This window comes from Typopeltis vanoorti, chromosome 3, assembly GCF_054136105.1.
Source record: "Typopeltis vanoorti isolate ZY-2024b chromosome 3, IOZ_Tvanoo_1.0, whole genome shotgun sequence".
NCBI lineage: Eukaryota > Metazoa > Arthropoda > Arachnida > Uropygi > Thelyphonidae > Typopeltis > Typopeltis vanoorti.
Window position 1 is genome coordinate 125,669,891 of NC_143551.1, and position 27,614 is coordinate 125,697,504.

General features: G+C 34.8%; 1 protein-coding gene across 1 annotated transcript; it reads left to right on the forward strand.

Annotated features, from left to right (window-relative positions):
* Window positions 1–23,476: 23,476 nt before the first annotated feature.
* Window positions 23,477–27,265, forward strand: LOC150108541 (RNA polymerase-associated protein RTF1 homolog). The gene has a single exon (XM_090415974.1). The coding sequence runs from the start codon at window positions 23,665–23,667 to the stop codon at window positions 25,747–25,749; it is 2,085 nt and encodes a 694-aa protein (XP_090272100.1). The 5' UTR covers window positions 23,477–23,664; the 3' UTR covers window positions 25,750–27,265.
* The last annotated feature ends 349 nt before the right edge of the window (window positions 27,266–27,614 follow it).

A 27,614-nucleotide genomic window follows, 5' to 3' on the forward strand; every position in this document is an offset into this window, starting at 1 on the left:
CCATCAATACATATATTATTATCACCATCACCATCATCTCTGTCTTCATCACTTAATCCACCAACTACAATAAACCGCAACTACGTGGTCATCTACCGTCCACTGTTAGTATTCTTACAGACAATCAAAAATATCCATGCCCAAGGCGGGATTAGAACGTGATCGAATACTTTAATCACTTGGCCAACCAGGATGACTCATCACTAATTAACACCAATATAGCCGATTACTGCTTTGTCTCAGCTTCGTTTAATTATGCCACCTTTTATCCCCCCCCCCAACATCGCAAATCTGCTTCATATTAAAGAGAATTGTCAAGAAACTTATAAAAAGTACAGACCACAATTGCCTACACAAAATAAATGTCTCTTTATCTTTATACGAGAACTTCCAACAAATGTTGACAGAAATATACAAAACGGCAACAAAGCCGACACAAACTCATTTTCAAACATTACTCAAGAAATCAACTTAAGAGAAAAAGGACACTACTACTTTCCAAAATTTACGAAATATAATTACCAAATGATGCAAAAAATGGGTATAATTACATTTCACGAATTGCTAACTCAGAAAAAGAAAACTTCAGCAAAAGATTTTATCGAAAAAATTTCAGAATATGAACCAAGACCACGCTTTCACAAATAATATCACACAACTCCAAAAAGATAATCTACCAACGATCAACAAAAAATTACCAGCACAAAATTGATAGCAAACCATATATTTTCTTCCCATAAAAAAACAGCGACTAAAGGAAACGTTTTTACAGCTGAAACTAAAGACCACTGCAGGAATAGACAAAATGAGACACAGACCTTTCAACACATTTTGAACAAATAAATCCAATACATCTGAGACACGTTAACATAGTATTCGACACTGCTATTATTCCACAACTAAAAACTTCCATAATTACAAACATGACAAAAGAAATCATACACAAGAGATGGCAGCACTTGTTTGCCAGCCTCTTCATCGGTGGGTGCTATAATTAGTGATAGACATGGGCCAGCTCTCTCTGATTGGCTACCGGTGGAGATTGAACTGCCCACTCAGTCTCCAAAAGCTAGATAGGGTATAAAGGCCTCGCCTACTCCCTATTAGGGAATAAAAGGCGTTTAGTTGATTTTTTTTGTTGAACTACAAACAATAGATGCCCCACCAGTAATCTCCAAAACTCTTGAAAAAATAACGGACACTACACTACAGAACTATTTATAAAAGTACAATATTATCTCACAATACTAATACGGCTTACAGGAGACAAAAAGCACCATCACCTTATTAAAAGAAATCGCCGATGGCTTAAACAAAACTTTCGATAAAAACAAGTACGCTGTAATTATACTTCTTGACTTAAACAAAGCTTTTGATATACTTGCATATGATATACTGCTAACCAAACTATACACAGTCAGATTAAGTCGAACATTGTATACTATCTCCTCACAGAAATAGGCATACATTACAGCTGGTGTATGCAAATAAAACACATTGTCCCACAATGACCCATATTACATATTATCACCTACCGTATTCTACATATATATAACGATGTTCACAACCTGCCCATAATAAGTGAAATATATTAATACGTAGACGACATTGTGCAGTTAGCAATCCACACAGACATGGACACCATTTTCTTCAAAGCACAACAAGACCTAAACGAAATCACAATTTATTTCTGCCAGAATTCGCTTATATCAACAGCACCTAAAACAGAATTAGCAGAATTGCCTAGTATATATAATCCGAGTATCAGGCACCCAACACTATCACTACACTATCAAACATATCGCTGCATTAACAACAAAAATAGCCCGAAATCACACCAACAACACATGCCTTTACATAGATTGCCATCTTAAATTTACAAAACACATAGAATACTTGCATATTGAACTTCGAATCATCGCAGCAAAACTCTTCAAAGTAAAAAACTTGATCCCGTCTAACGTAAATAAAATATCACGGTATCATATATCACAGTATTTGCGAATCGCCACTCAGGTACAGTGTAATGGTCTACGCAAACACATCTAACAGTCTTCTTACGAAGTGGTGTGCAAACGCCACATCCACTGTGTAGCTCAGTGGATGTGGCGTTTGCACACCACTACGCTTGACCGCACGAAGGAACACTTCTTGGATTCGAATCTAGTTAGCGACTAGAAGAAATTTTTGTAAGCCTTTTTTCGACCGGTTCCCGAGTTATTCGACCTCTGGCACGGGCAAGCGGGTTTTTTCTCCCGAAAACTCGGGTTTTTCGTCCCGTAAATTCAAGAAAATCGACCGTAGAACCCATATTATTTCAGACATCAAATACGAGTGTTAGGGTTAGGGACCACGAGATTGGGACACGTATTGAGCCGTCTCTCTCTCTTCACTGCGTGCCGCTTAATTAGTGATAGCCCCTTGGGTACAGTGGAGATTGAACTGCCCACTCAGTCTCCAAAAGTTAGATAGGACTAAACGTCCGCGCCTATTCCCTATATACGGGAATAAAAAGGCGTCAGCTGATTTTTTTTTAAAATCTGAAACACTACTTAATGTTACTGAAGAATTACTTCAAGAACACCTATTCTAACAACGGAGACACATATCACATAACACCACCCATAACAAACTCCTTACATCCTATGTCCCTTTAACAGTTCATACAGTTATTTTGTGTGATCACATCTCATATCGACGCTACTCCACACAAACTGAAACATATAAAAAATTACAGGACATTACAACACGAACTGCGGAAGCTGTAGCAACGCATTTATCAACATTTGTTAATACTCAGACGTACCAATGTCTCAGTACTGTCTCGTATGGATCTGGTTATTCGCTCTGTTGGTTCATAGCTTACACTTCCTTTAGATACTCCTGTTACCTATTTTCATACCATGGTGAAGGACAACGGACTTGGTATCCCTTCCCTCAGCTGGCTTATCCCACGCCTCTGTTATAATAGAAATAAGAAATAAGAAATATGACCAAGTATCAATGTCAACTGATAGAGACTGCTCCAGGAGAGCGCGTAAGAAATGGGCTATTCAACTATATAGCTCTGTACCTTTCCAGCATCAATGGGTTTGGAAAACTGCTAGACTCCTATCTGGTTATGAATTTATTGACTTAATCAGGGCTAGGATCAAAGCCCCGCTCGCTAGGGCTCGCACAAACCGCGGCGGTAAAGGGGACATAAGTTGTAAGACATATTGCCACTACAGTGAAACCCTTTATTCATATTGCCCAGTGTTGTTTTCGAACTCATGGTGTTCGGGTGAAGCCACATGATGCCGTCGTCTCCATATTAAATAACAGTTGAAAAACAAAGGTTGGAAGACTATGGTTGAATTGCACTATAGGACTGCAGCTGGTATTAGAAAGCCTGATTTAATTGCAAAGAAGGGTGAAAGAGTTTGGGTTAGTGATTCACAGAGAGTGGGTATTGGGTGCCCACTTGTTGTCACTCATAGGAACAAGATCTCATATTATGGGCAGAATATAGATCTTGCTCGACAGGTTGAAGTGGAGTTAGGGGGTAGCTCCTCATTTCACTAATGCTACCATCACTCTTCGTGATGTACGGTGCAATGATAGTTACAAAGACTTGACTTCAGTAGGCATTACTTTGGCATACATTAAACTCTTGTCTCTTAGAGCTTGGCAGGGCATACTGGTGGCTTGGCATAGTCACTAACAAATGACTTCTAGAATACCTCTTACCAGTGTGGGATAGATTGATGTATTTTGGCTTCAGCCTTTCTTGCCTACTGGGGCAAAGGCATCAGCCTTTGCTCTGGCAGACCATAGTAGGTAGCACTGCATTTCAGTCCAGAGATTTTTAAAATAGTATTAACACCAATACACGAGTTGAGGGGCACCAATTTTCATCAGTGGATGAGGTAAAGGAGAAAACAGCAGCTACTGAAGCTGATAACACCTGATGACTTGCAGCACTGCTTCCAACAATGGAAAATTCGTATGCAACGGTGTATAGATAGAATAGGGGAGTATGTTGAAGTGGATATAGTTCGCCCACTTCAATATAGTTGTAGGTCCCTGTTTCGCGTCTTTCCAAGAATAGTCGATTCATGCTGAAGGGGAGAAAGAAATGAAGGACGTCCGAATTGGTCGCGAACATGCGAAATCACGTGCTTTATAGGTAAAATTTTCCAACTGTTATAAAAGCAACATAGTTAACTACAATAATCATAAAAGAGAAGTTAATTTTCCGACCGGTAATAATAAACAACTTATACCACAATATGGACTGATTACCCTATTATCGGAATGGATTCTCCTTTTTCTGAGATGCGCAGAAGTACCGAAGGATCTCTAATCGGTGGGCGAACTATAACAATTATGTTGTAAAATTGTAATAATAAACCACGTTTATGAAACCGGTCTCGTTATTTAATAGCCACGCCTTGTACACTTCAGAAATCACCAGTGCCCAGATTCCTTCCATAAGACAAATAACATAAGAAGTGTATGCTAATCCCACTCTCCATTAGAGCTAACCCTAGCTTCGAACTAGGTGGGATTAGCATTTTCTATCAACTAATCCTCATAATCGCCATTATCATAGTTGTCATTAATATTGCTATTATTCACTTAGCACTGAACCCTGAACTATTTGAATAGAATGCAAATATGTTAATTGAAAATAGCCTGAACGATAATAATAATCTTCCTGTGAATTGAATGCATATATATATATATATATATATACTGTATATATATATATATATATATATAAAATTAGTGATAGTCTTGGGCCATCTATCTCTGATTGGTACCAGTGGAGATTGAACTGCCCACTCAGTCAGTCTCCAAAAGTTAGATAGGGCTAAATGTCCTCGCCTACTTCCCGGAATAAAAAGGCATTAGCTGATTTTTTTTTATTATTATATATATATATATATATATAGGGATCACAAGATGACGGCACTTGTTGAGCCATTCTCTTCACTGCTTGCAGCTTACTTAGTTATAGACTTGGGCCAGCTATCTCTGAGTGGGTACCGGTGGAGATTGAACTGCCCACTCAGTCTTCCAAAGTTAGATAGGGCTGAGCGGCCTCGCCTTCTCCCTATATAAGGGAATAAAAACGTTTTAGCTGATTTATATATATATATATATATATATATATACCAGAATTGTACACTTAATCCCTACAGAAAGGAAATAATATTACCTTAGTTGTGTATAAAATAAACAATGTATGCATGTTTGGAAAATTATTATTATTATTATTATTATAAGCTAACACATTTTATTCCCTTATAGGGAGTAGGCGAGTCCTTTAAACCCTAACCATGTTTTGCAGACTGAGTGGGCAGTTCAATCTCCACTAGTAGCCAATCAGAGATAGCTAGTTTATGTACATCTTTAATTATAGGCGGCCACCAATGAAGAGGCAAAAAAATGCTGCTATCTCTTAGTACCTAATCCTAACAGAATAGGTTGCTGTCTAAAATAATGTGAGTTCTACGGTCGATTTTTTGAGTTTATGGGACGAAAAACCCAAATTTCCAGGAGAAAAAAAACCCTTTCCACATGCCAGAGATCGGCTAATTCGAGAATATTATTAAGTTGTAAATATTTTATTTACAAATACATATGCAAAAAAATATGCAAAGTGTGTCAGTGAATTCCGTTCGTCTAGTCGAATATATTAATGTAAAAACTGTATGTATCTGTTAAGTAATAAGTAAGTTATAAGTTTTCAAAGCCTGAAATATATGGTGATCAATTACGTGACAGGAGAACACAGGAAGTCACCATTTTAGCAGTCACACTAGGATCGCCAAAAAGCAGAGAAATGAAGTACTATAAATGCCAGGAAGACTTAATAGGGAAAGAAAATCACATTGACATGATGGACCTGCCAAGGAAATATGCACTTTCTCTGTTCAGGATTGTCCGAGGCCAATTGGCAACGAAAATCGAATGCCAAGCATGGTGAGTGGATGTTCCCACATTGTAGAAAAAAGAAAGGAATGCCGCCTTCAATGGCAAGCAGGACACAGCAACGCAATAAACAACAGTAGGTGGTACACAGCTAAGGCAGCAATCAACAGCAGAGGAAATGATAAACAAGGGGCACAATAATAGTAACTCTAGTGAGCCCACTTTGAATGTATTACTAGAAAATAGATTACAAAAAACCTAAAAGACTGTTTAATCATATTTTTTGCGGAACTATTTGAAAAACATGCCGCAAAAATTACTGAAAAATTCAACCAGTCTGAGGAATTTAAAAACAGTTCTGCAAAAGACGTATTGCAAACAATCAGTGAAATTAATAACAGCATTATTGTTAACGGAGAGACAATATAACTTAATTAAAGAGACAACGGAACTACCGCAACAAATAAATTATTGAAAACATTACAAACTCCTAAACCAACAACAGCATAGAAATGATCTCCTCATAGATGGTCTCATAGAAATTGCTACTGAACATTTACAAGACATGGAAATTCAACTAAGCTAGAAAATTGGGGCTCTCATAGAGCGCCATATCCAGTCTGTTCATTGATTTCCTCAAAAAAGGAAAATAGAAGGTTATCCCAGCGCTCATGGCGTGACTTACTAATAACCCGACAAAAGTTATCTTCATAAAAGCTAGCAGGATTAAAAAAACAGTAGCCAAAGATCTGAATGGAACTCACGACAATACCCCAATCTACCTCTCCGAGTACTTAACACCATATTATAACAAACTATTCTACATACAAAGTAAGAAAAAACAGAAAAAATACCAGTTTATATGGATAAGAGACAGCAAAATATTCCTAAAAAAGACGCAAGATGCAATGCCAATCCAAATGAAATATGTAGAAGGTCTCAACAGGCTGCGACATTAAAAGGAACACTAATTAGTCTTAAAAAAGGGAACAACATAACAACCTTCATGAACGCAGACCACCAAACAGATCGTATTATCCCCTAATACGATAGCTATCACATTGTAAACTCCATAACAATGGAAACAAGTGATTTCCCTAAAAAAGGACTATCTAATCTTCATTTCAACATCAGGAGCATTCCAAAATCTGGCTGACCCTGAAAACTTATCTGAAGGAAAATATAGACAACGTATATATTTTAGTATTAACCGAAATATGCACAACAAACGAACAGGCAGCCATCTGGGAAATGCCAAAATTTCAACAACACTAACATTGCAGACAAACTAATCGAGGCGGTGGTATAATAATATCTATCAAACATAAATTTGAAGTAATAGAATGAAACTATAAATTAGAATTTTCATAAAAGATATGCATCGAAGTTAAAAATATCAAACAAGAGGACTCCTTGATATTAAACGCAATATACAGACCACCCAATTAAATCATCACAAAATTTCTAGATGAATTAAACAGATAGCTTTCTACCACAAAAGAAGGCGCCTAAAAATACCTATTAATACTAGCTGACATAATATAAACATTATGAACACAAATAATAACACAGCACAATACCTAGATCTGTTATCAACATATAACATAACCCCATCCATACAGTCGTATACCCGAGAAGAGATAGCCGAGAAGAGAAGAAAACAAATCACCACATCTTTATTGACCGCATAAATATATGTGCCCCTCCAAACAGCTCGAGCAGCCATCACTACGTGTAAACTGGGAGATCATTAAGTCACTGCACTACAGTTGCATACCGAACCAGAAGCCTTAAAACTCACTGAGACTACAAAACAGTATAATAGCATCATAAACTAAACTATAGTAAATGACGAAATCAGAAAAACAGACTGGATGCAGACAGCATCTTCAGATTCTGCTGATGCTGTATATAGTAATCTTAAACTTACGTTTAATAAAATATATAACAAAGTATTAACAAAAATAAAAATATGCTCCCAACCACTCGAAATCCATAGATAACAGACAATATATTTATAGATATACAAAGAAAAGATGCCCTATGGAAACAACTTAAGGGGTAACCTAACAATACAGTTTTACAAGCTGAATACAAAAGCAATCGGAATCTCTCAACAACACAGATTAAAAATGCAAAAAGAAATCATTATAGAGACAAATTAACAACAACTGAGATGGACATAAAGGAAACCTGTCACCAGATCAACGAAATGCTGGAAAATACACATAAAACCACTGCCTCAGAAACAATAAAAGACAGTTTGTTTGCGAGCCAAAATCCGTCAAAAAGTTGGAAAACAACTTTAAATCAGCACTTCACGAACTCTGTCCAAAAATTGCACGAAACATTCTTTCCTCACACAAAGAAATATTTTCCACTAGGACCACAAGCAGCCCAGTCAATGTGGTTCCCCACAGTAACAAAAGAAGAACTGTCACCTGCAACTCAACAAATTAACCCTAACAAAGGACTAGGAATAGACGGAATGGGATTAAAAAGCACTCAATTGACCTATGTCCAGTTATACTAAAACTGTTAAATAAAATCTTCGAAACGGGGCGAATAACTGAAGCAATAAAGACTGCATTAATCACTCCCATACATAAACATGGAAAAAAGAAACATTATAAGTAATTACAGACCCATCGCCACATAATCTGTAATCAACCAAATCATGGAGTGCATTGTGTATCGCAAATTCTCCACTTACACTAAAAAATTCCAAATCATTCACAAAACATAATAAATACCGTTTTTAAAAAAATAAAGGAACAGCAACACTCTTGGATCGCTGCGATATATAAAAATAGAATAGTATTAGTCGTTTTTATTGACCTAACAAAAGCGTTTGACACACTACTACACAAAACTTTGTCGAACAAACTAACACATACCAGAATTGAAGGTCATCTGCTCTAGTGGTTCAAAGCATACATGAAAAATAGAAAGCGCATCACACGTATAGGATCAGCGCACAGCAAAGAGGTACTGGTAACCTGCGGAGTATAACAAGGAGCTATTCTTTCTCCCATTCTGTTTAACCTATACGCACACAATATTAGACGTGGTCCCGTAAAAAGTAACATCTTCCAATATGCAGATGACTCGGCCATAGTATCCATTCACAACAATGGAAATATAGCTTACACAAATATGCAACACAACGTCCATCTGAACACTAACTGGCTTAGTGAAAACGGCACATATATATATATATATATATATAAATCCTGAAAATAACAAAGTTAATGATATTTAAAAACCCCAGACCCCACCCGTAGAAACTAAATATCCCACTATCCGACATCCATCCTCCGATACGAAAACTGCTGATCCTAAAACCACAACTATCAAACAGGTGAAATCAACACGTTATCTCGGATTTTATTTCGATACCAATCAAAGCTGGAATAGCCATAGAAATTACCTACACAAGAAACTCAGGATAATAGTAAGAAAACTATATCGATTAAACCTTGCTCTGACACACATGAAAATGCTAATTTATTAAGCAACGTGTGAAAATATTTTAAGATACGCAATCTGCGCAGACTACAAACTTAAAAGATTACAATTGGTGCAAAATAAAATGGTATAAGTAACACTCTGGGAACAAAGAGAACAGCCCACACTTATATGGGTAGCAAGGACAGAACACAAAATATTTAAGGTGAAACACTTATGCTACTACACAGTCATGCTAAAATGTTGAATGATATAATCACGTAATCACAAGAAAGATATTTATTTAACCAAATATTTCGGTCTGGAAATAGCAGACCATCGTCGGTGGTATTACAAGAACAGTTTAAAAAATATACAAGCTAGAATACTAACAATAGATCGTTGAAATTAGAACATGCCGCGTGATGTTATATCACTAAGTATGAAACGAAATATTTTGAAGTAGAAACATGATTGAATTTGCTATTAAAAAAAAAAAAAAAAAAAAAAAAAAAAAAAAAAAAAAAAATTAATGAGTAATCTTGATTAAAACAACAAATTCTTATCCTTCACGGGGAAAATGCTACCAAAATAACTGGTAAATTAGGAAAACTTTCAGTTATACAAGGTAGGTTACGAGCAAAGATTAATTTCTTAAAAAAGTGCCGCGACAACAAGATTATTCCCAATTTCGCTAAGATTAAAGAAACAATAAAATCTCCTGGAGCTCATAATATTTACCGGAACACAAGTTTATCTCTAATCCGTAATCAACTTAAAGCTGCTAAACGTGATCTTGCTATTCACAGTCATCAGACTTCTGATTTACGCACCTATATATCCACAAATTTGGATCCACATCTTTCTCACATAGTTCTAAATGTAGCTAAACGTTCTACTCAACGTGCTTATAATAAACTAAGTCAACATCTTAACCGTAAATATGAGGCTCTTTCGTCTAAACAATCCAAGCCATTCATAACTCCAGATAATTGGATTGTAAATATATCCGGACGTCCTTTGACTAAAAGCGAAACCCTCATCCTTTCAAAAGGACATGATTTTTCTATTGTTCCAAATAAAATACCATATCTAGATTTCCTAGTTAACATTGAAAGGAATCTTAATCATCTAACCAGCGATAATGCTAATGCTCTTCGCCTAGAAGTCGCTTCTTCTCTACTTAAGGCTAAACTTCCTCCTTCTAACATATCTCCTTCTGAAATGAAATCTTTACAGTCCTTGAGAAAAAATAATCACCTCATTATCACTAAAGCTGACAAGGGAAAAGCAACAGTAGTTATGGACTCAGTAAATTACAGAAGAAAACTTTCTCTTTTGCTTCGAGATCGCTCCACATATCAAGAAATTGATTATAATCCAACCAACAGACAACTAAAGAAATTAAATTCTCTCCTTGATGAAGTCATCAGTTTGGATAAAGACACAATTGAAAGACTTAAAACTCATTTTGCAAGACCTCCTAGATTTTATGGCCTTCCAAAAATCCATAAGATTGACTATCCTCTTCGTCCAATAGTAGATTGCATTGATTCTCCTACTTACCGTATAGCTAAATATCTAGCTAAATTACTGAAATCTTACATTGGCAACTCGAGTTCTTTTTTAAAAAACTCCTCAGATTTCTTAGAAAAATTAAAAGATGTCTCATTACAACCTACAGATCTTATGGTTAGTTTTGATATAGAATCTTTATACACCAATGTACCTCTTAAGGAAACTTTAAAACTACTTGCTGACATCTTTCCTCAAGATATTATAAAACTATTCGATTTCGTTATACATTCTGGTTATTTCATATGTCAAAACAAATTTTATAGCCAAGTAGAAGGAACAGCCATGGGAAGTCCTCTTTCTCCAGCTTTAGCCAACTTTTATTTAGAACATTTAGAAAAAGTCCTCTTCACATCTAGTTTCCCTCTACCATCTTTTTGGGTAAGATATATAGATGACATATTTGCTATTTGGCCTCACAGTAAAAACACTTTATCTTCCTTTTTAAACAGTATTAATTCCTTACATCATCGCATAAAGTTTACTATGGAATTAGAAGAAAACAACCAGTTATCTTTTTTAGACGTTCTCCTCATCCGATCATCTTCAAATATTCTTACAACTACAGTATACAGGAAACCAACATTCACAGGTCGTTATATTCTGAAAGAATCAGCCCATCATCCATGTCAAAAAACAGGAATTATAAAATGTCTCATCAAAAGAGCCAAAACTAATTGTTCTACTTTTGATTATCTACAGAAAGAACTTTCTACTATCCAGCAACACATGAAACTCAATGGCTTTTCTGAAAAAAGTATTCAACGTCTTCTTACATCTTATAATCCTCCAGAAAACAACAAAGATTCAATACGTCGAGTACCTATTCCTTATATCTCCGGTATTTCAGAACCTATCGCAAGAATTTTGAAGAAATATGATTTAATAGCTACGTATTCTCCTATTAACAAATTGTCTTCTCATTTTCCTTCTCCTAAAGACAAACGCTCAACTTTATCTCTTCCTGGAGTTTATCAAATTCCTTGCAACTGTGATCTCTCTTACTTTGGACAGACTGGACGTTCTCTTGAAAAAAGAATCCAAGAACATCAATCATCCATTCTTCACAATAAACCTGAAAAGTCTGGTTTGGCTCAACACGGGATTGAAACTGACCACAGAATCCTTTGGTCCAAAACGCGCCTCTTACATAGATCCCGTTATAGGTTCGAACGTTTGTTCAAGGAAAGCGTGGAGGCCTTGCTCCATCATCCCAACCTGAATCGTAATGACTGCATATCTATATCAAAAATCTGGGAAAGCCTAATCAAGATTACTCATTAATTTTTTTTTTTTTTTTTTTTTTTTTTTTTTTTTTTTTTTTAATAGCAAATTCAATCATGTTTCTACTTCAAAATATTTCGTTTCATACTTAGTGATATAACATCACGCGGCATGTTCTAATTTCAACGATCTATTGTTAGTATTCTAGCTTGTATATTTTTTAAACTGTTCTTGTAATACCACCGACGATGGTCTGCTATTTCCAGACCGAAATATTTGGTTAAATAAATATCTTTCTTGTGATTACGTGATTATATCATTCAGTCTTATGTCGCAAGTATCCTTAAAACAACAAATGCTAAAATGTTACTTCAGTAACAGAGTAACCAGAAAAACGTATCAAATAACAAGACCACAGTTAACAAACTACATAACATATAAGTATAATAATCACTACGGAAAAGGCACCAGAAGCTTTTACATACCTGACATGATTAACAAACTACCATTCGATGACAGAAACCTAGGGTCTACAGAGAGCTGAACCAGACACTATATAGATATTATAACGAGACTGAAAATTAGAGGCAAATTACACACACACACAAACCTAGAATGAAATCCTCTGAAATACCCTTACAAGGACAATACCTTACAATACCTTTGTATTGTAAGGTATTGTCTGTGTAAGGGTATTTCTGAAATACCTTACGTACTCATCCAGTGATAATCCATGGGGGCATGTAATCGCCTCTATACGTTATTCAGAAAAAAGTGTGTGTGTGTGTGTGTGTGTGTGTGTGTGTGTGTGTGTGTGTGTGTGTGTGTGTGTGTGTGTGTGTGTGTGTGTGTGTGTGTGCATATTAGGGTTACCAAGTAATTTTATAAACTTGGTTATTTTACTCCTAATCCCAAGTTAGCAAACAGTTAAGTTTGCGCCTGAAACGTAGTTCAAGTCTAAAGGTGGTGCAACACCAGGGCAACTCATTTTAAAGGTGGATAAAGCTCTGATCACTATTCTTAGTATTTTCCATAATGTAAAGCACATCTCACTAAGAGATGTATACCCCACCCATAATGTATTGCAGTATACATCTCTTAGTGAGATATGCTTTACATTATGGAAAATACTGAGAATAGTGATCAGAGCTTTACCCACCTTTACAATGAGTTGCCCTGGTGTTGCACCAACTTTAGACTGCGTTTCAGGCAGAAACTTAACTGTTTGCTTACTTGGGATTAGGAGTAAAATAACCAAGTTTATAAAATTACTTGGTAACCCTAATATACATTATTCCCAAGGTAAAAAAACTTATTTACATATATATTTGTATATCTTATTTCGTAATTATTATTTGACACCTCCAGGGAGTCTAAAGACTCATCGAGGGATAGTTTGACAGCAGCATCGAACGATTAAAATCCTTCTAACTACTAACCGCACTCAAACTTGCTTAACTTTTTGCATGAGCCATTAGTAGCAGAGGCTGTACCAATCGACCAATCAATGTATTCATACATACATATACCTTCATGTATATGTCTCGAAGCACATACATATAAGCAGTTAAATCTACACTCGCGAAGGGTACTGAAATAAAACCACGAAACCACTCTATCTGTTATCTTGCTGAGATTAGCTCTGCAGAAGCTTCGGGGAAGAAAGCAGAAATGCCATACAAAAACAAGTATATAAAAAAAAACTTAATAACTTGTATACTAATTTTTGTAGTGAAGTCCCTAGGTTTGCTGGCCTGGTTGGCTGAGTGGTTAGCATATCTGCTAACCACTCCAAAAGGCTGCGGGTTTTAATCCTGCCATTGGCATGGATGTTTTACTTGTCTGTGAAAATACTAGTGGTGGTGGTGGTGGACAGTAATTGGCATTGGTGTAGATCATGCGGTTGGAGGATGATGGAGAGTTGTAGATTAAGTGACCTCCCTCGATGAATCTTGAACTCCCTAGAGGTGTTAAATAATAATAATAATAAATACAGAATCTATAAAAAATATTGAAAGAAAAACACAAAAGGCAACAATGCAGAAAAATTATGTATATAAGTGTAAAATCTTTCCATTATTATTACTATAGTACTGTGTGTTTATTGATTGTATTGTAGAATAAAATGTATGCACATTCGTGTCAATCCATATGCAAATACGATAGATAAATATTTAGTTAGTAAAAAAAATGTATATTTACATTTATAAAGAATTAAGTACTCTTAATTTTGTACTATACAGAAAATATGTCTAAAAATGATTGAATAAAATTCTAATTTACATTTTATCAACTTATATATATACTCGTAAAATTTGTTGCACATGTTATGTGTATTTCTCTGGTTTGTGTATATTTCGCTCCGTTTTTCAAGAATTTTATTTTCTTTACTGAGACTTAGTATACATAACATCCAATCATTATCGGAATTATCCACACTTTAGGGAATCCAAAATTCATTAGTTGTTCTTTTTTTTTGTTTGTTTGTGTTTATTATTATTTTTTAAGTATTAGCTGTTATTCTATCTTATCAATGGCACATATGCTGTATTTTGCTGTAAATCAACAACGTCTTATAATACACAGAATATTCATTTTTATTCAGGAATAGACATTTTTTAGTGTCTGTTGTTTCTGAAGACTAGAATAAAAATGTCTCTATACCGTTAAAAAACTTTGCAACCTCAACAGATGCTATACTGCACAAGCAAAAGAAAAAACAATTAGCCTTTTTCTCCTATCAACCACTTTCAGATTTTCAGTTCCAAAAAACATGTGTAACAGCTGTTTGTAATAAAGCCATCGGATATAGTAATCTCTCAACTCATGACAATATTCAATTGGATTGGTTGACACAATAACCAATCACAGCCGCTAGGTGCTGAGTGAGCTCAAAATTTAACCTCACCTAGTCAAGCCTTCTCAGCGGTTTAAAAATAATACAACACTAAGAATTTGACATGCTGCGCCCTCTTTACATCTTTTTGAACGGCTCAAAGGTGTATGCATTTTGAAGGCACACCTGGGCTATTAGCGCGAATGTGACGCAATATTTACGCGGTGAAAAGCGCCTTCTTCACGAACCGCTAATGCTTTATTATCCTCATGAAGAGGACAATGAAGCACTAGTACAGTATATTGTGTTAATTTTTAGGAATCACACGAAGTCTGCAAACAATTGGGTGAGGCTTTCATGGGAATAAATTTAAAAATATAATATTGGTGATACTGATAATTCGTGGATGAGCACCGCACACCTAGCACACCCGGAATATTCGCCCCTGATATATATATATGTGTGTGTGTGTGTGTGTGTGTGTGTGTGTGTGTGTGTGTGTGTGTGTGTGTGTGTGTGTGTGTGTGTGTGTGTGTGTGTGTGTGTGTGTGTGTGCGTGCGTGCGTGCGTGCGTGTGTGTGTGTGTGTGTAGTTGAATAAAATGGAATTTTATTCAACTGCAGCTGTAAATTACAATTACAATTATATAGTAGTCATTCATTATATAAGAACTCTGTGTAATCTTCATTTCTAATATTAGAACAAAATGGCTTGTAAATACATAATTATTATTATTATTATAAATACATAATGAATGAGTAAAAAATATTCTGAAAAGTTTTTATTGAAATCTAATGAAAAAATGACCATGTATGAAGCACTAAATGCTGAACTTTATAAAGTAATACTTTAGAATGTCACTCAAAATGATTAATGTATATATGTAAATATTTCATTGATCAATAAAAAATATTATTATTGTTGTTGTTGTTGCATCTGTGTAGCTCAGTGGAGATGTATAGACAATGTCGCTATGATTAAAAATGATGATTGGGCTCATGTTCTCAGCAATAAAATGAAAGTTATTCTAGAATTAAATGAAGGAGTAAAAATTGAAGAAATTCCTTATGTTATCCGTGTAAAGAAGATAATCGGAATTGAGGTGATTCTAGGAAGTCCAACTTCATGTTTCAGGTGTAAGAAAATAGGTCATCTGAAAAGACAATGGCAGAACCAAAATGCAAGAATTGCTTTCGCATTGGACATATGGCTGATAATTGTACCCAGGGCCGACGTTACCATTTAGGCAATCTAGGCAACCGCCTAGGGCGTAAGCCATGAAGGGGTGCAAAACTTCAAGCTATGCTTTATTCATACTTTTCTAAAATATCAAAATTAAATAGTGATATATGGTTAAGGTATCGATTCTTTTTCCTTATCCCTCAGACATAACACTATTTTACTATCAAACAAATTCAATCGAACACGAGCTAACTTCTACACTAGATTTAAAGGAAATGGGCGAAAATTTTGTAAAACTGAAGAGAAGAAAAATTAAATTTTGATTTTTCATATATTATACATATTGTATATTATTAATAAAGTATGCTAAAATAATTTTTATTTTTTATATTTAAAATTTCATTTTAAAAAATATCCAACTTGTGAAATAAGGGTCGCACTTGTAAACTTTTCCTAGAGTGCAAAATAACCTGGCACTGACAGTGATTGTACCCGAAGTACATATGCCTCTGTTTTAAGAAGGAAAATGGATGATCAGGAAATGAATGAAAATAAAAGAAGATTTTGTGCAAGATAAGGAAACAGCAATAAAGTCACAGACACCAGAAGAAATGATTTAGGAGAAGAAAGTTATGTCACAGGAAGGTTTTCAGACAAATTTTCATCCTCTGACAGAAATTACAGGAAAAACTGAAGAGGAAAATTGAAGCAGAAGATGATAAAATGTGTCCAGGTACACCGAAGGATGATGCCACAAAAGAACCTGAAATAACCACAAAAAATGAAGAAAGTATTATAAAACGAAATAAAAAATACTTGGAAACAGAATCTGAACAAGAGATTGAAAAAATTAGAAAAACAGATGAAAGTATTATAAAACAAAATACAAAGTGTATTTATTCATTCATATTGAGTTCCTCCCTTTTCTTCCCATCCCTATTGGGGCGAGTTGAGCCCCCTCCTGGGGAGGTTAAGTATTAATGGCTATAGATCCGTATGATCACGGGGCCGGTTGTTTGCCTGTTTGTAGGATGAAAAACCCCAGATAAACTGGGGGAAAACACCCTGCTGTTCATGCCAAAGACCGGCTAACTTGGCTATGGCTGAGGAAGATCCTTAAGCTCCTCACGTCGGCGACGTGAATCGAACCCAGGACACTCCTTCCCCAGGCATATGGTTGTGAAGCGCATAGCCACTAGACTAACCGCGCTGACAGAAAGTGTATTAATACGCTGGAAACAGAATATGGACAGGAACAGGAAATTTAAATAATTCAAATTTAGAAAAATGAAGAAAAAAAGTGTGTTCCTGAAATCACTGGTAACATTATAATGCAAAGAGGAATAAAGAATATATCACCAGTGATAAAGAGTGACCTTTATAACCTAAAACAGAGAATGAGGAAAATAAAAGTCACTCCAAATATCACAAGAGTAATAAATAAAAAAGGCAGTGAAAAAAATCCTTACGAATAATAATATAAATAACAAACAGCATGAAAGTTATGAGTTTAAATTGTCATGGTCTAAATCATAAGGATACTCAAAATTTACTAGTAATCCAAATATTTAAATCTTTTCCAGATATAATGCTATAAGAATCCAAAATTTACTCTATAGAACCCATTCAAAATTTTGAAAAAAGAATAACTGCCCATTATATCTTAATCTACAAATTTTCAAATAATTGTAATTGTGGTGGAGTGATAACTCTAATAAAACGCAACCCAGACATTCAGTTATTTTTCTCATGAGGTACCCATAAGGCACAAAGTTTTAAAAACAGATATAGTAGTAGAAAACAAAATAAGTACATTTATTAATGTACATAGACCAACAATCCATTTCTCTCCAATATAATGTATATGGACCAACAATTCATTTGTCTCCAAATGTCTTTCCCCCCGCAGGGGAAAAAACATTTGGAGACAAATGAAACATCACCCATTGCCATAGTATCAGGGGACATGAATTTTATAGAAAATAAGCTAAAAGACCAAGAGAAAATAACTGAAGTACCACAAAAGGAATACACTAGCTTCTTTAAAGACTGTGGACCTACTGATGATTTCAGGTTTTTATATCCGAAGAATAAAGATTTCACTCACTTTGCTCCAGGTAATGAATCTAGAATAGACAGAATTTACCTTCCAATCTATCGAGGAATAACTGTAAATAGCGCTTAGCATAGTCCACTCGTATCAGTGATCACCACACGGTAGAAGCTGAACTTCGGTATTCCCAGAAAGAAAAACTAAAAACATTTATTAATCGGAACTTTCCATTGTGGAAATTCAATGAAAAGCTAACAGAAAAAAGTGTATTTAATACTTCAGTTAAAAACTAAAAACATTTATTAATCGGAACTTTCCATTATGGTAATTCAATGAAAAGCTAACAGAAAAAAGTGAAGTAGAAAATATAATAGCAGAAGCCAAAAAAACATGAAAATGCAATCAGTGCGTCGGGAACATTTAAATTAAATATCAAAAGGCACTATTCAAATAGGAAGTATAATAAAGAACCAGCAAAAGAGAGAATAGAAAGAAGATCTTAAAGAGTTATATAGCCTATACTACTCAGACTCAGATAGAACAAACAGGCAAGTAAAAGCAGAAAAAATCGATTAAAAAAATAAAAATAAAATAAAATAAAACAAATAACTAAAATACAAGAAAATAGAAGGTGCATGGCTATGGGCGCGTTTAAAAGCTGTAGAAAATGATGAGGGCAAAACATCCACTTATTGGCTGTTCGAAAGAAACAGCAACGAAAGAAGAAGGGTAAATGCTCTGCATTATGAAGAGGAAACATTGCAATAAGATGCAGACTTACTGAAGGTGTCTCACAAACATTTTACAGCTCTACGCACGATCTACATAGATTCATTGTTATCAATGTCATTCTCCTCAGTTCGCCTCTATCATAGCATAGTAAGAGATTGACCATGTTTTCACCTTCTCGCTCTTCAGTTTTGCCTCGTCTAACAACTCCTTTATATTCTACTTGAGATATACTTGAGTTGTAGCGTCTGCTGACATTAGAAGTGAACGTGTAATATTGATGGAAAAATTTCGACTCCAACAAAATATAAGTAAAGTGAAAAAGCAAAATTACAAAATATAAAGAAATAAATTTATGTTGGACTTATCTAAAGATGACAGTCCAGGAATACTTCACTAAGATAGAATCAGCAATTTTTTTCACGCTTTTTATTACTTAAATGGAGCATGTGACACTGTTTATCGCTAAGTAAATTTTTGAAAATACCAAGCAACCCCACCCTTAGCCAATCACAGATAGCTGAACCAATATTGCCAATGACTTCAAATATTATTCGGGGAAGACAGAACTACTGCCGCTACCCCGTGGTTGCTAAGCCTATATATATAATTGTCTGAAGAAGTGCGAGTTTTATGGTCATATTTCAATACATTGAGCTCAAAATTAAAGCCTAATAGAGCTCCATACAATGATCTAAATGCTGTAAAACCTTGCAGGAACATATTGTGCATCATGCAGAAGTGACATGTGAGAAAAAATAGTTTCCAAGTTCACCACCGTTGTAAATACCATAGACGTGGAATTTGCATAACAACTAACTCGGCAGGTGCCAGGCGTGGGTTAAAGGATAGAAATGAGATTTTCCCTTCATTCTGGTTGTTAATACCATTCACAGTGATGGGACTAACCTTGCACCAACATGCATCGCTTGTGAAGCTGTACTACCTAAATAATTGCAATGCAGTTGCTGCACTCAGCGAATTTTGTCTCCTGCACAAATGTCGAAGAATTCCACTATCTCCATATGCTTTACGAGAAGTCCTTTTAAGGAAATGGGATCTTTGGGAGTTAGACCTAGCAGATGACACACAAGCCAATCAGTTCACAATAAGTAAATGAAGTTGCTTCTGCCATTGTGCAGCAGGTTATGAATACCAGCATTGGTTCCTGGAGTGCATGTGCTATATCAAGCCACATGGATGTGCTTATCACGATTCTCTGAACATTCTGCATTTCTCCCCATTCAGGAAAACCATGGCATAGGAGTTGCACCTGCAGGACTTTGAAAGTTGACTGATATTTGCTTATCATTCCTTACTCGAGTGGAATTGGAAGCTGCGTTGCCGTGGATAATTTTATAGGGAAATGAGGCCCACTTTCATCTGAATGGAGCTGTGAATACCCACAACTGCCGGGTATAGGGTACAGAAAACCAGCATGAAATCAAGCAGATTCCTTTGGGCACGCAAATTTAGTGTCTGGTGCGGCTTTTCAGTTTCTTATATCATTGGACCATTATTCTTTGCAGACATTCGCCAGTCGGATCATACGACCTGGTCAGTACTGCCGAGAGGTGTCGGGATATGATAAACAATTTTTTGTGCTATACGTACAGCAGCGCCTGTGCATTGATTTGGTGTTTTTCATGAAGGATGGATCCCTCTCCACACATCGGTCGATCCATACAGGAAATTCTTCGACAGCATTTCGCGGAAGCTACAATCAATAATCACCCGTACGTTTACCCCTGCATGGCATAGATCTGACTCCCCCGTGATTTCTAGCTCTAAGTATATCTCAAAGACAGAGTTTATTGTAATTATCCTGATAACTTGTCAGCGCTGAGAGATAGCATAAAGTAGCATATGCGCAACACCAGCTAGGTTCAGCCGTTGAACATACTGTTCAAAGCATGCAGTTTGCATCATACTTGGAAGGGCAACACACTGAACAGTACAACCTCTGAATGCATAATGCAAGTGAATAAAAAGTTATTAATGCATGTGTCGCTTTTCTCCTTCTTACACAGAAAAATTACTACAAATACATTTGGTATATCATACAACTTTCCTGGTGGTGAATTTTCGAAGTACTTTTTTTCCCTTAGATATCGCTTCCTCGTGACGTACAATCTATTCCTGCAAAGCTTCGGAGTACTTGTATCACTGAGCAGGTTCCACAAGGTCTTAAACTGGGACACTTTAATTCTAATCACTGTGTATTTAAGTTCCAACAGATATGCAGCAGTTTTAACATGAAAATATCGATAGAAAACCGAATACAATGTCTACTACAAAAGAACAATAAAATTCAAATTGGAAGAATTAATGAAATTTAATAACACAGAATAAAATAAAAGAACAATACAAAAGGCTAGCAAAACGTAAGGCTGCTTAAATTCAACTACATGGGAAAATAAAGATCTAATAAAAGAAACAAATGTAAGGATATATAAATTAACACGTGAGACAAGAATATGAACAACAAAAATACAACATAAAATGCAATAAAATATTATATGTTAAAATAAAATCTCTAAGAAAATTGTTAATAAAAAAGTTTCTTAGAAAATTTAAAAAAATCAAAAGAAAAACCCCATAAAGGAATGGATGAAAAAGAGAAGATCAGAATAAAATACACATATTAAAATAATGGACCAAAACATAAGAGCTAATGTTAAACGGAGAAGAGAAAAAAAAACGATGAAGAGACTACTTCCTCTATTGAATTATTATAGATCCAACAAGCCATAGCCCAAAGAAAGAAGCAAAAGACGAAATTAATATTGGGATATGATAACAAGTCATGCCATTCGAGAAACACCAACAGCTACCAAACTCCTTTGGAAGCGTGTTGGTGTTTGGTAATAGAGCTGATATTGATTGAACTGTATTTGAAGTTGCAGAATCCTCTGGCTTTTATCGCTAGTTCTACTTGCATCTGCTCAATATATTTTTTCATTCATAAGATTGCACTTTGATTTATTAGTTCATCAAGCATGTTTTATCCTTATAGCACTGATATACAAATTTATATTTTGCAATATAATGCTGCTACAACAAACTTTATCCATTACAATCAATGGTAATATTTAATGAGAAGTAGCAATTCGAGTACATTATCTTAAAATTAATATCCTATATGAAATATATAAAGGGGTGTTTGTGACACAATCTTTAAGAATTTGGGAGCGATCAAATCCAGCAAGCAAACTATCCCAACCAATTTTTAAAATCCATCATTAATGGAAGTTCGTTATCAAATCTTTCCATTACCACCGACAAAAGACTATATCATCGCTTTTTGTAGGTGATCTGTGGAATATTTACCATTCTTATCTTTGCTATCAGAGAAATAAGTTGTGCATTTTGTATAGCATTTAATTGAGAATTAACAGATATGTCATGCAACACCTAAAATCAACTGCACGAATTCCCTTGTCTTCGTCAGAGTTGTAATAATCATCTCTATCAGGTAATTAAACGACAAGGAAATTTTTTATAAAAAACTAGCCAACAGTGACATTATCACAACATTATTATTATCACGTAATACCTCCAGGGAGTACACAGTCTCATCGTGAGAGGACTGTCTACAAGCTAAACACATCTCACCCTCTCTACTAAGGCTCTAAATAGACACTACTTCCATCAACGCCATCTACCGCCCTTCATCACCACCAACAACATTTTTGTCTGTAGATTGCGTGTTCTGAAAGTCGATTTCACTGCACGCTGGATGAGAAACCGGAGTTTTTTGGAGAAAGAACCGCATTAATTTTTTTTCTTGAACCTAATTGTCGGTACATTTTTAAAGGATTTTTTTTTGCGTCATTTACAGGTAAACTTCTTTATGGTGTTGCTAACACTACTACGAACGTAGGGAGAGAATCGTTGGTGATAATATACTGATATTTGGTAATATGGTGATAAGGACCTCCCAGATGAGTCTTTGACTCCATGAGCTCTTGGGGTAATAAAAATAATAATAATATCGACTGTTACACTGTGAACTTACTATTACTCAGATAACATCTCACTTTTTATAAACCCAAAACAAAACCTCTGGTCCGAGATTACTTTTGAGAGATTAATATTGCTTTTTTTTGCGAAATTTTGTGATTCCTTTTTGTCTTCTGTTTATTTCTTAGTAATTTTTATCTCACAATTAACAGAAATCAAAGAAGTGAATATCTCCCATTTTTCATTAACCAGAATGGTAACTCTATGGTCCGAGATTACATGCCATAGCAGCTGGGTCCTGACTATCATATGTCAATGTGAAATATTTGTAAGTGGTAACAATTTTTAATATTGCGTTTTTATTGAGAAAGTTTGCGGTTGTGTTTTGTTTCTATTCCTAAGTATTTTTATATCTTAATTAACAGCAATCAAAGGAGTACCGATTTTCCCACTCACGTTTATTCTGAAGAAACCAAAATAAATTTAATTCATTTACTTTTATGATTGCTATATGTTTAGGTGGCGCTGATTCAACTGTAGTCCGAACCTTCATGTAAGAAATTTTGATGGCGATAAGTGATTGTTCTACAATGTTTCGCTATATTTACTTTCAGCCTGGTGGAAATAGCAATGACTGGAAACATAAGGCAAGGATAAACGTTTGAGAATTCTCTTATTGTGCGTTTTGATTCTTACTTAAAATAGAAGTGCATTGTTGTATACTTCTTAGTAGAAAATGGTGAAACGGAAGAAAAATAGAATAGTTATTGATTCGAGTAGTGATGATAGCGACAGCCCTGAAGACTTAGATGAAGAATTGTTATCATTGGCAAAAAGGAAGAGAGCAGATTCAGAAAGCAATGAAAACAAAAAGCCAGACCCTCCAAAACCCGATGTGAAAAGTCACCAACAAGATTCTGAATCAGAAACTTCAGAGAGTGACGATGACTGGACTGTGGATGGAAAAGGGACGAAAAACAAAAAGAATAAACAGGGTAAAGCTAAAGGAAGTAAAAAAACGCAGCAAGGCTCTTCACAGAGCGACGAAGAAAGTGAACATGTATCCAGTTCTGAACCCGAGGAAGGAGAAGTATCGGATTCTGCAAGTGGTTCAGCGCCAAATTCAGAAAGTGGTGATTCATCTGTTGAAGAGGAATTTAGCGATGGATACGATGAAAATCTTATGGGTGATGCCGAAGATCAAGCAAGATTGGCACAGATGACTGAAAAAGAAAGAGAACAAGAGCTGTTTAATCGAATTGAAAAACGTGAAGTACTAAAAACTAGGTTTGAAATAGAAAAGAAGTTGCGTCTTGCCAAAAAAAAGGAACAGAAGCGTAAAGCAAAGAAAGATGAGCTGAAGCAAAAGAACGAAGTTAGTGTGCGTAGCAAAGAACGCAGAAGAACTGTAGAAGAGAAGAAAGATAAATTAGATAAAAAAGCACAAGCCATAAAAGACTTAAAGGCCGAAAGAGAGAAAAAGAAAAAGCAGGCAGAGCTGCAGCAACAGAAAACTGAAAATGATCAGGATCAGCAAAAAGATGATGAAGAGCCTCCAGAAGAAGAACCTCAGCAAACAGTGAAAAAATTAAAAGCAAGTGATATTTATTCAGATGATGATGAAGATGATGGTAGTGGTTCAGATCGAGATGATCGGAGTGAAGCTTCATACCATTCTCGAAGTGAAGATGAAGAAGAAACCTCAAAAAAGGCTCAGTTTGTGAATACAAGAGAGCAGCTTAGTCAAATTAGGTTGTCAAGACACAAATTAGAAAGATGGGTTCATGCACCATTTTTTAATAAGACTATCACAGGTTGTTTTGTTAGGATTGGAATTGGAACAAATAATGACAGGCCTGTGTATAGAGTTGCTGAGATTACTGACATTGTTGAAACAGGGAAAATTTATCAGCTTGGTCAGACAAGGACAAATAAAGGACTAAAATTAAAGCATGGTGGTCAGGAACGTGTATTTCGTTTAGAGTTTGTTTCAAATCAAGACTTTACTGATACAGAATTCTTTAAGTGGAAAGAAACGCTGATGTTAGATTCTGTCAACTTGCCAACTATAGAAGATGTCAATCGAAAGCTAAGAGACATACAGAATGCATTGAACTATGAATATAAAGATGATGATATTGAAACCATTGTAAAGGAAAAAGAGCGATTCAAAAAAAATCCTCACAATTATGCTATGCGAAAAACCCACTTAATGAAAATGAAAGAGATGGCAGAGCAAAATAATAATGAAGAAGAAGCCCAAAAATTGGCAGCTGAATTGGAACAACTGGAAGAAAGGGCCAAAGAATTAGATAAGCTACGAACAAGTAGTATTAGTGCAATTAGCTATATCAATGAAAGAAACAGACAGCGGAATATTCTTGAAGCTGAAAAAGCTATTATTGAAGAAGCGAAATTAAATAAAGATAAGTATACTGCAGATCCGTTTACAAGAAGACGATGTGCACCCACTTTAGTTACTAAATCCCGTGATTCTCCTATCAGTGCAGAAATTTTGAGGAAATTAGAAGAGCAGAGGAAAAGAGATGAAGAGAAGAAGAAACGAGAATTTCAGAGAGAATTAGAGCTGGAAGCTAAAGCAAAAGAAGTTGAAAGTGAAAAGAAAATAGTTCCAAAACAAGAGAATCATCCAGAAGAAGACTTATTCACTGCTCATAATTTTGACATCAAAATTGATTTAGAGGTGCCATTGATACCAGCTGTATCTGCAGCTGCTCGTCCTTCAGCTGCAATCAGAGACAATGCACCAAAACGATCACTAAATCTTGAAGAATATAAAAAAATGAGGGGACTTATTTGAGAGAATTAAAAGAGAAACTGTTGCTTTTAATATTCACAAATCATCTGTTGTAAGGTAAGCTTACATATTCCATTTCCATGACTACCTAAAGCTGAGTATTAACAGCCAGTAACACATTTTGCTGACTCCAAACATTAATATTACAGTGATTGTTTACATTTCTTAATGGAGTATTTAGATACTGGTTGGATAATACTTAGCTTTTAATTTTACTTTAGAATCAATTTGAAATACAGATATAATTACCATTACTGTCTTGAAGATGGTACTATGCTTCCTAAGTAAATGTTAAAAAGGTTCCTTTTTTTTTTGTTTGCTGAATTTGCACTTTTTTTTTTTAATAGTAAGCTTTTTCTGGTCTTCCTCTACTTAGCTTTGATAAGTTTAATGCACTTCTTGTGGTACTGTGGAATGAAATATTTTGTTTTTCTGAAAAATGGCTTGGTCTAGGGATTATGTTCTCTAGTTATGCAAATTTGATATCAAAGTATTTTCTTGATGATTAAAATTCTTGTACTCATAAAGTACATTTAAGGATGAGATAAAATATTAGCTGAGGAGTTTCAAGCATAGAATGCTTATGTTGACCCATATAAAACATCGCCTACGGTTTTTTGGTTGTATGCTTAATTTTTTTTAAAATAGCTATAGATTTGTTAATCTAGAAATTTATGACCATTATTATATTAAAGAATGTAATTTTTGAATAAGATTTTTATTTGTATCAGTTGTGTTGTACAAGTGTTCTAATGGCAACATTATTATCTTTGATGGATTCATTTTTTTCAGTTAGTGGCCTGAGTATTTCAGCAAATAAGTTTTTCAATTTTGAGACATATCCTGAACATGTTGTTATAATTAAATTCAGGTCACTTTACTGTAGCCTGTAATTTATTGTAGTTTTTATGTGCTGTCTTTGAATGTTGTATGAAATATTGTTCAGTCACTGCATTTTGTAATAAACTGATTGTTGATTATGTTGAATATAAAGTTAGTGTTAGATATATGCAAGGAGAATTATATCTTGGACAGAATGAATAACAGTTAATCAGATGCAGCCAAACACTGCCTTTTGTCGTTTGTTAAGTGGTAAACAACTTTACTGGATTGAGTTTAATCAAGCTTGATACCAGTTAAAAAGGGATTTTGGTTAGTTGTGCAGATGTAATTTAAAGTTCAAAATTAGAAGGTAGTATTCAAATTGAATTGTAAATATAGCACGAGGTTTCCTCCCCACCTCCTTTCACATGTATTCAGAATTAAATCTTGGGCATCATAATTTAATCAACTTTTTTTTTTTTTTTCTCTTTGCCAGAGACATAAATGTGATGTATAGCACCACTTGCATTTAAAAAAAAAATAAATTTGCTTAGTTGTTTTATTTGGGGATCCAGTACTTTTATATTGTTTTGTTTCTTTTTATTGAAATTATATTTATGAAAATGATTTGTGTTATGTCTTGTCCTGAGTTATGTATTATTTTGGATATGAACTAATAAAGTAAAATCTGATTTTATTTATTTTTGATAAACATTAAATTAAAACAGTATGTAAATAATTAAATGTCATGTAAAAACTTAAACCTGCAAATTAAATCTAAATATGAATTCTAGACATGTGATTATCTTTTTAGGTTTCTTTTTTAAAAATGTGAAAAAAAAAGTGATGGCAATCAGAAAGGGATTAATTTTTATTTACAAGTGATGGCTATTTTGCATCTTAATATAAAAATCAACTCATTTCTAGTATCAGCTGATTTATTCATTATTCCTATTTCTTATTTTGTTTTATTTTAATTTATTTTTTGTTTTGAAGGGTTGAAAGATTGGTTATATTTCCCACCCAAGTTAAATTCCAAATACATT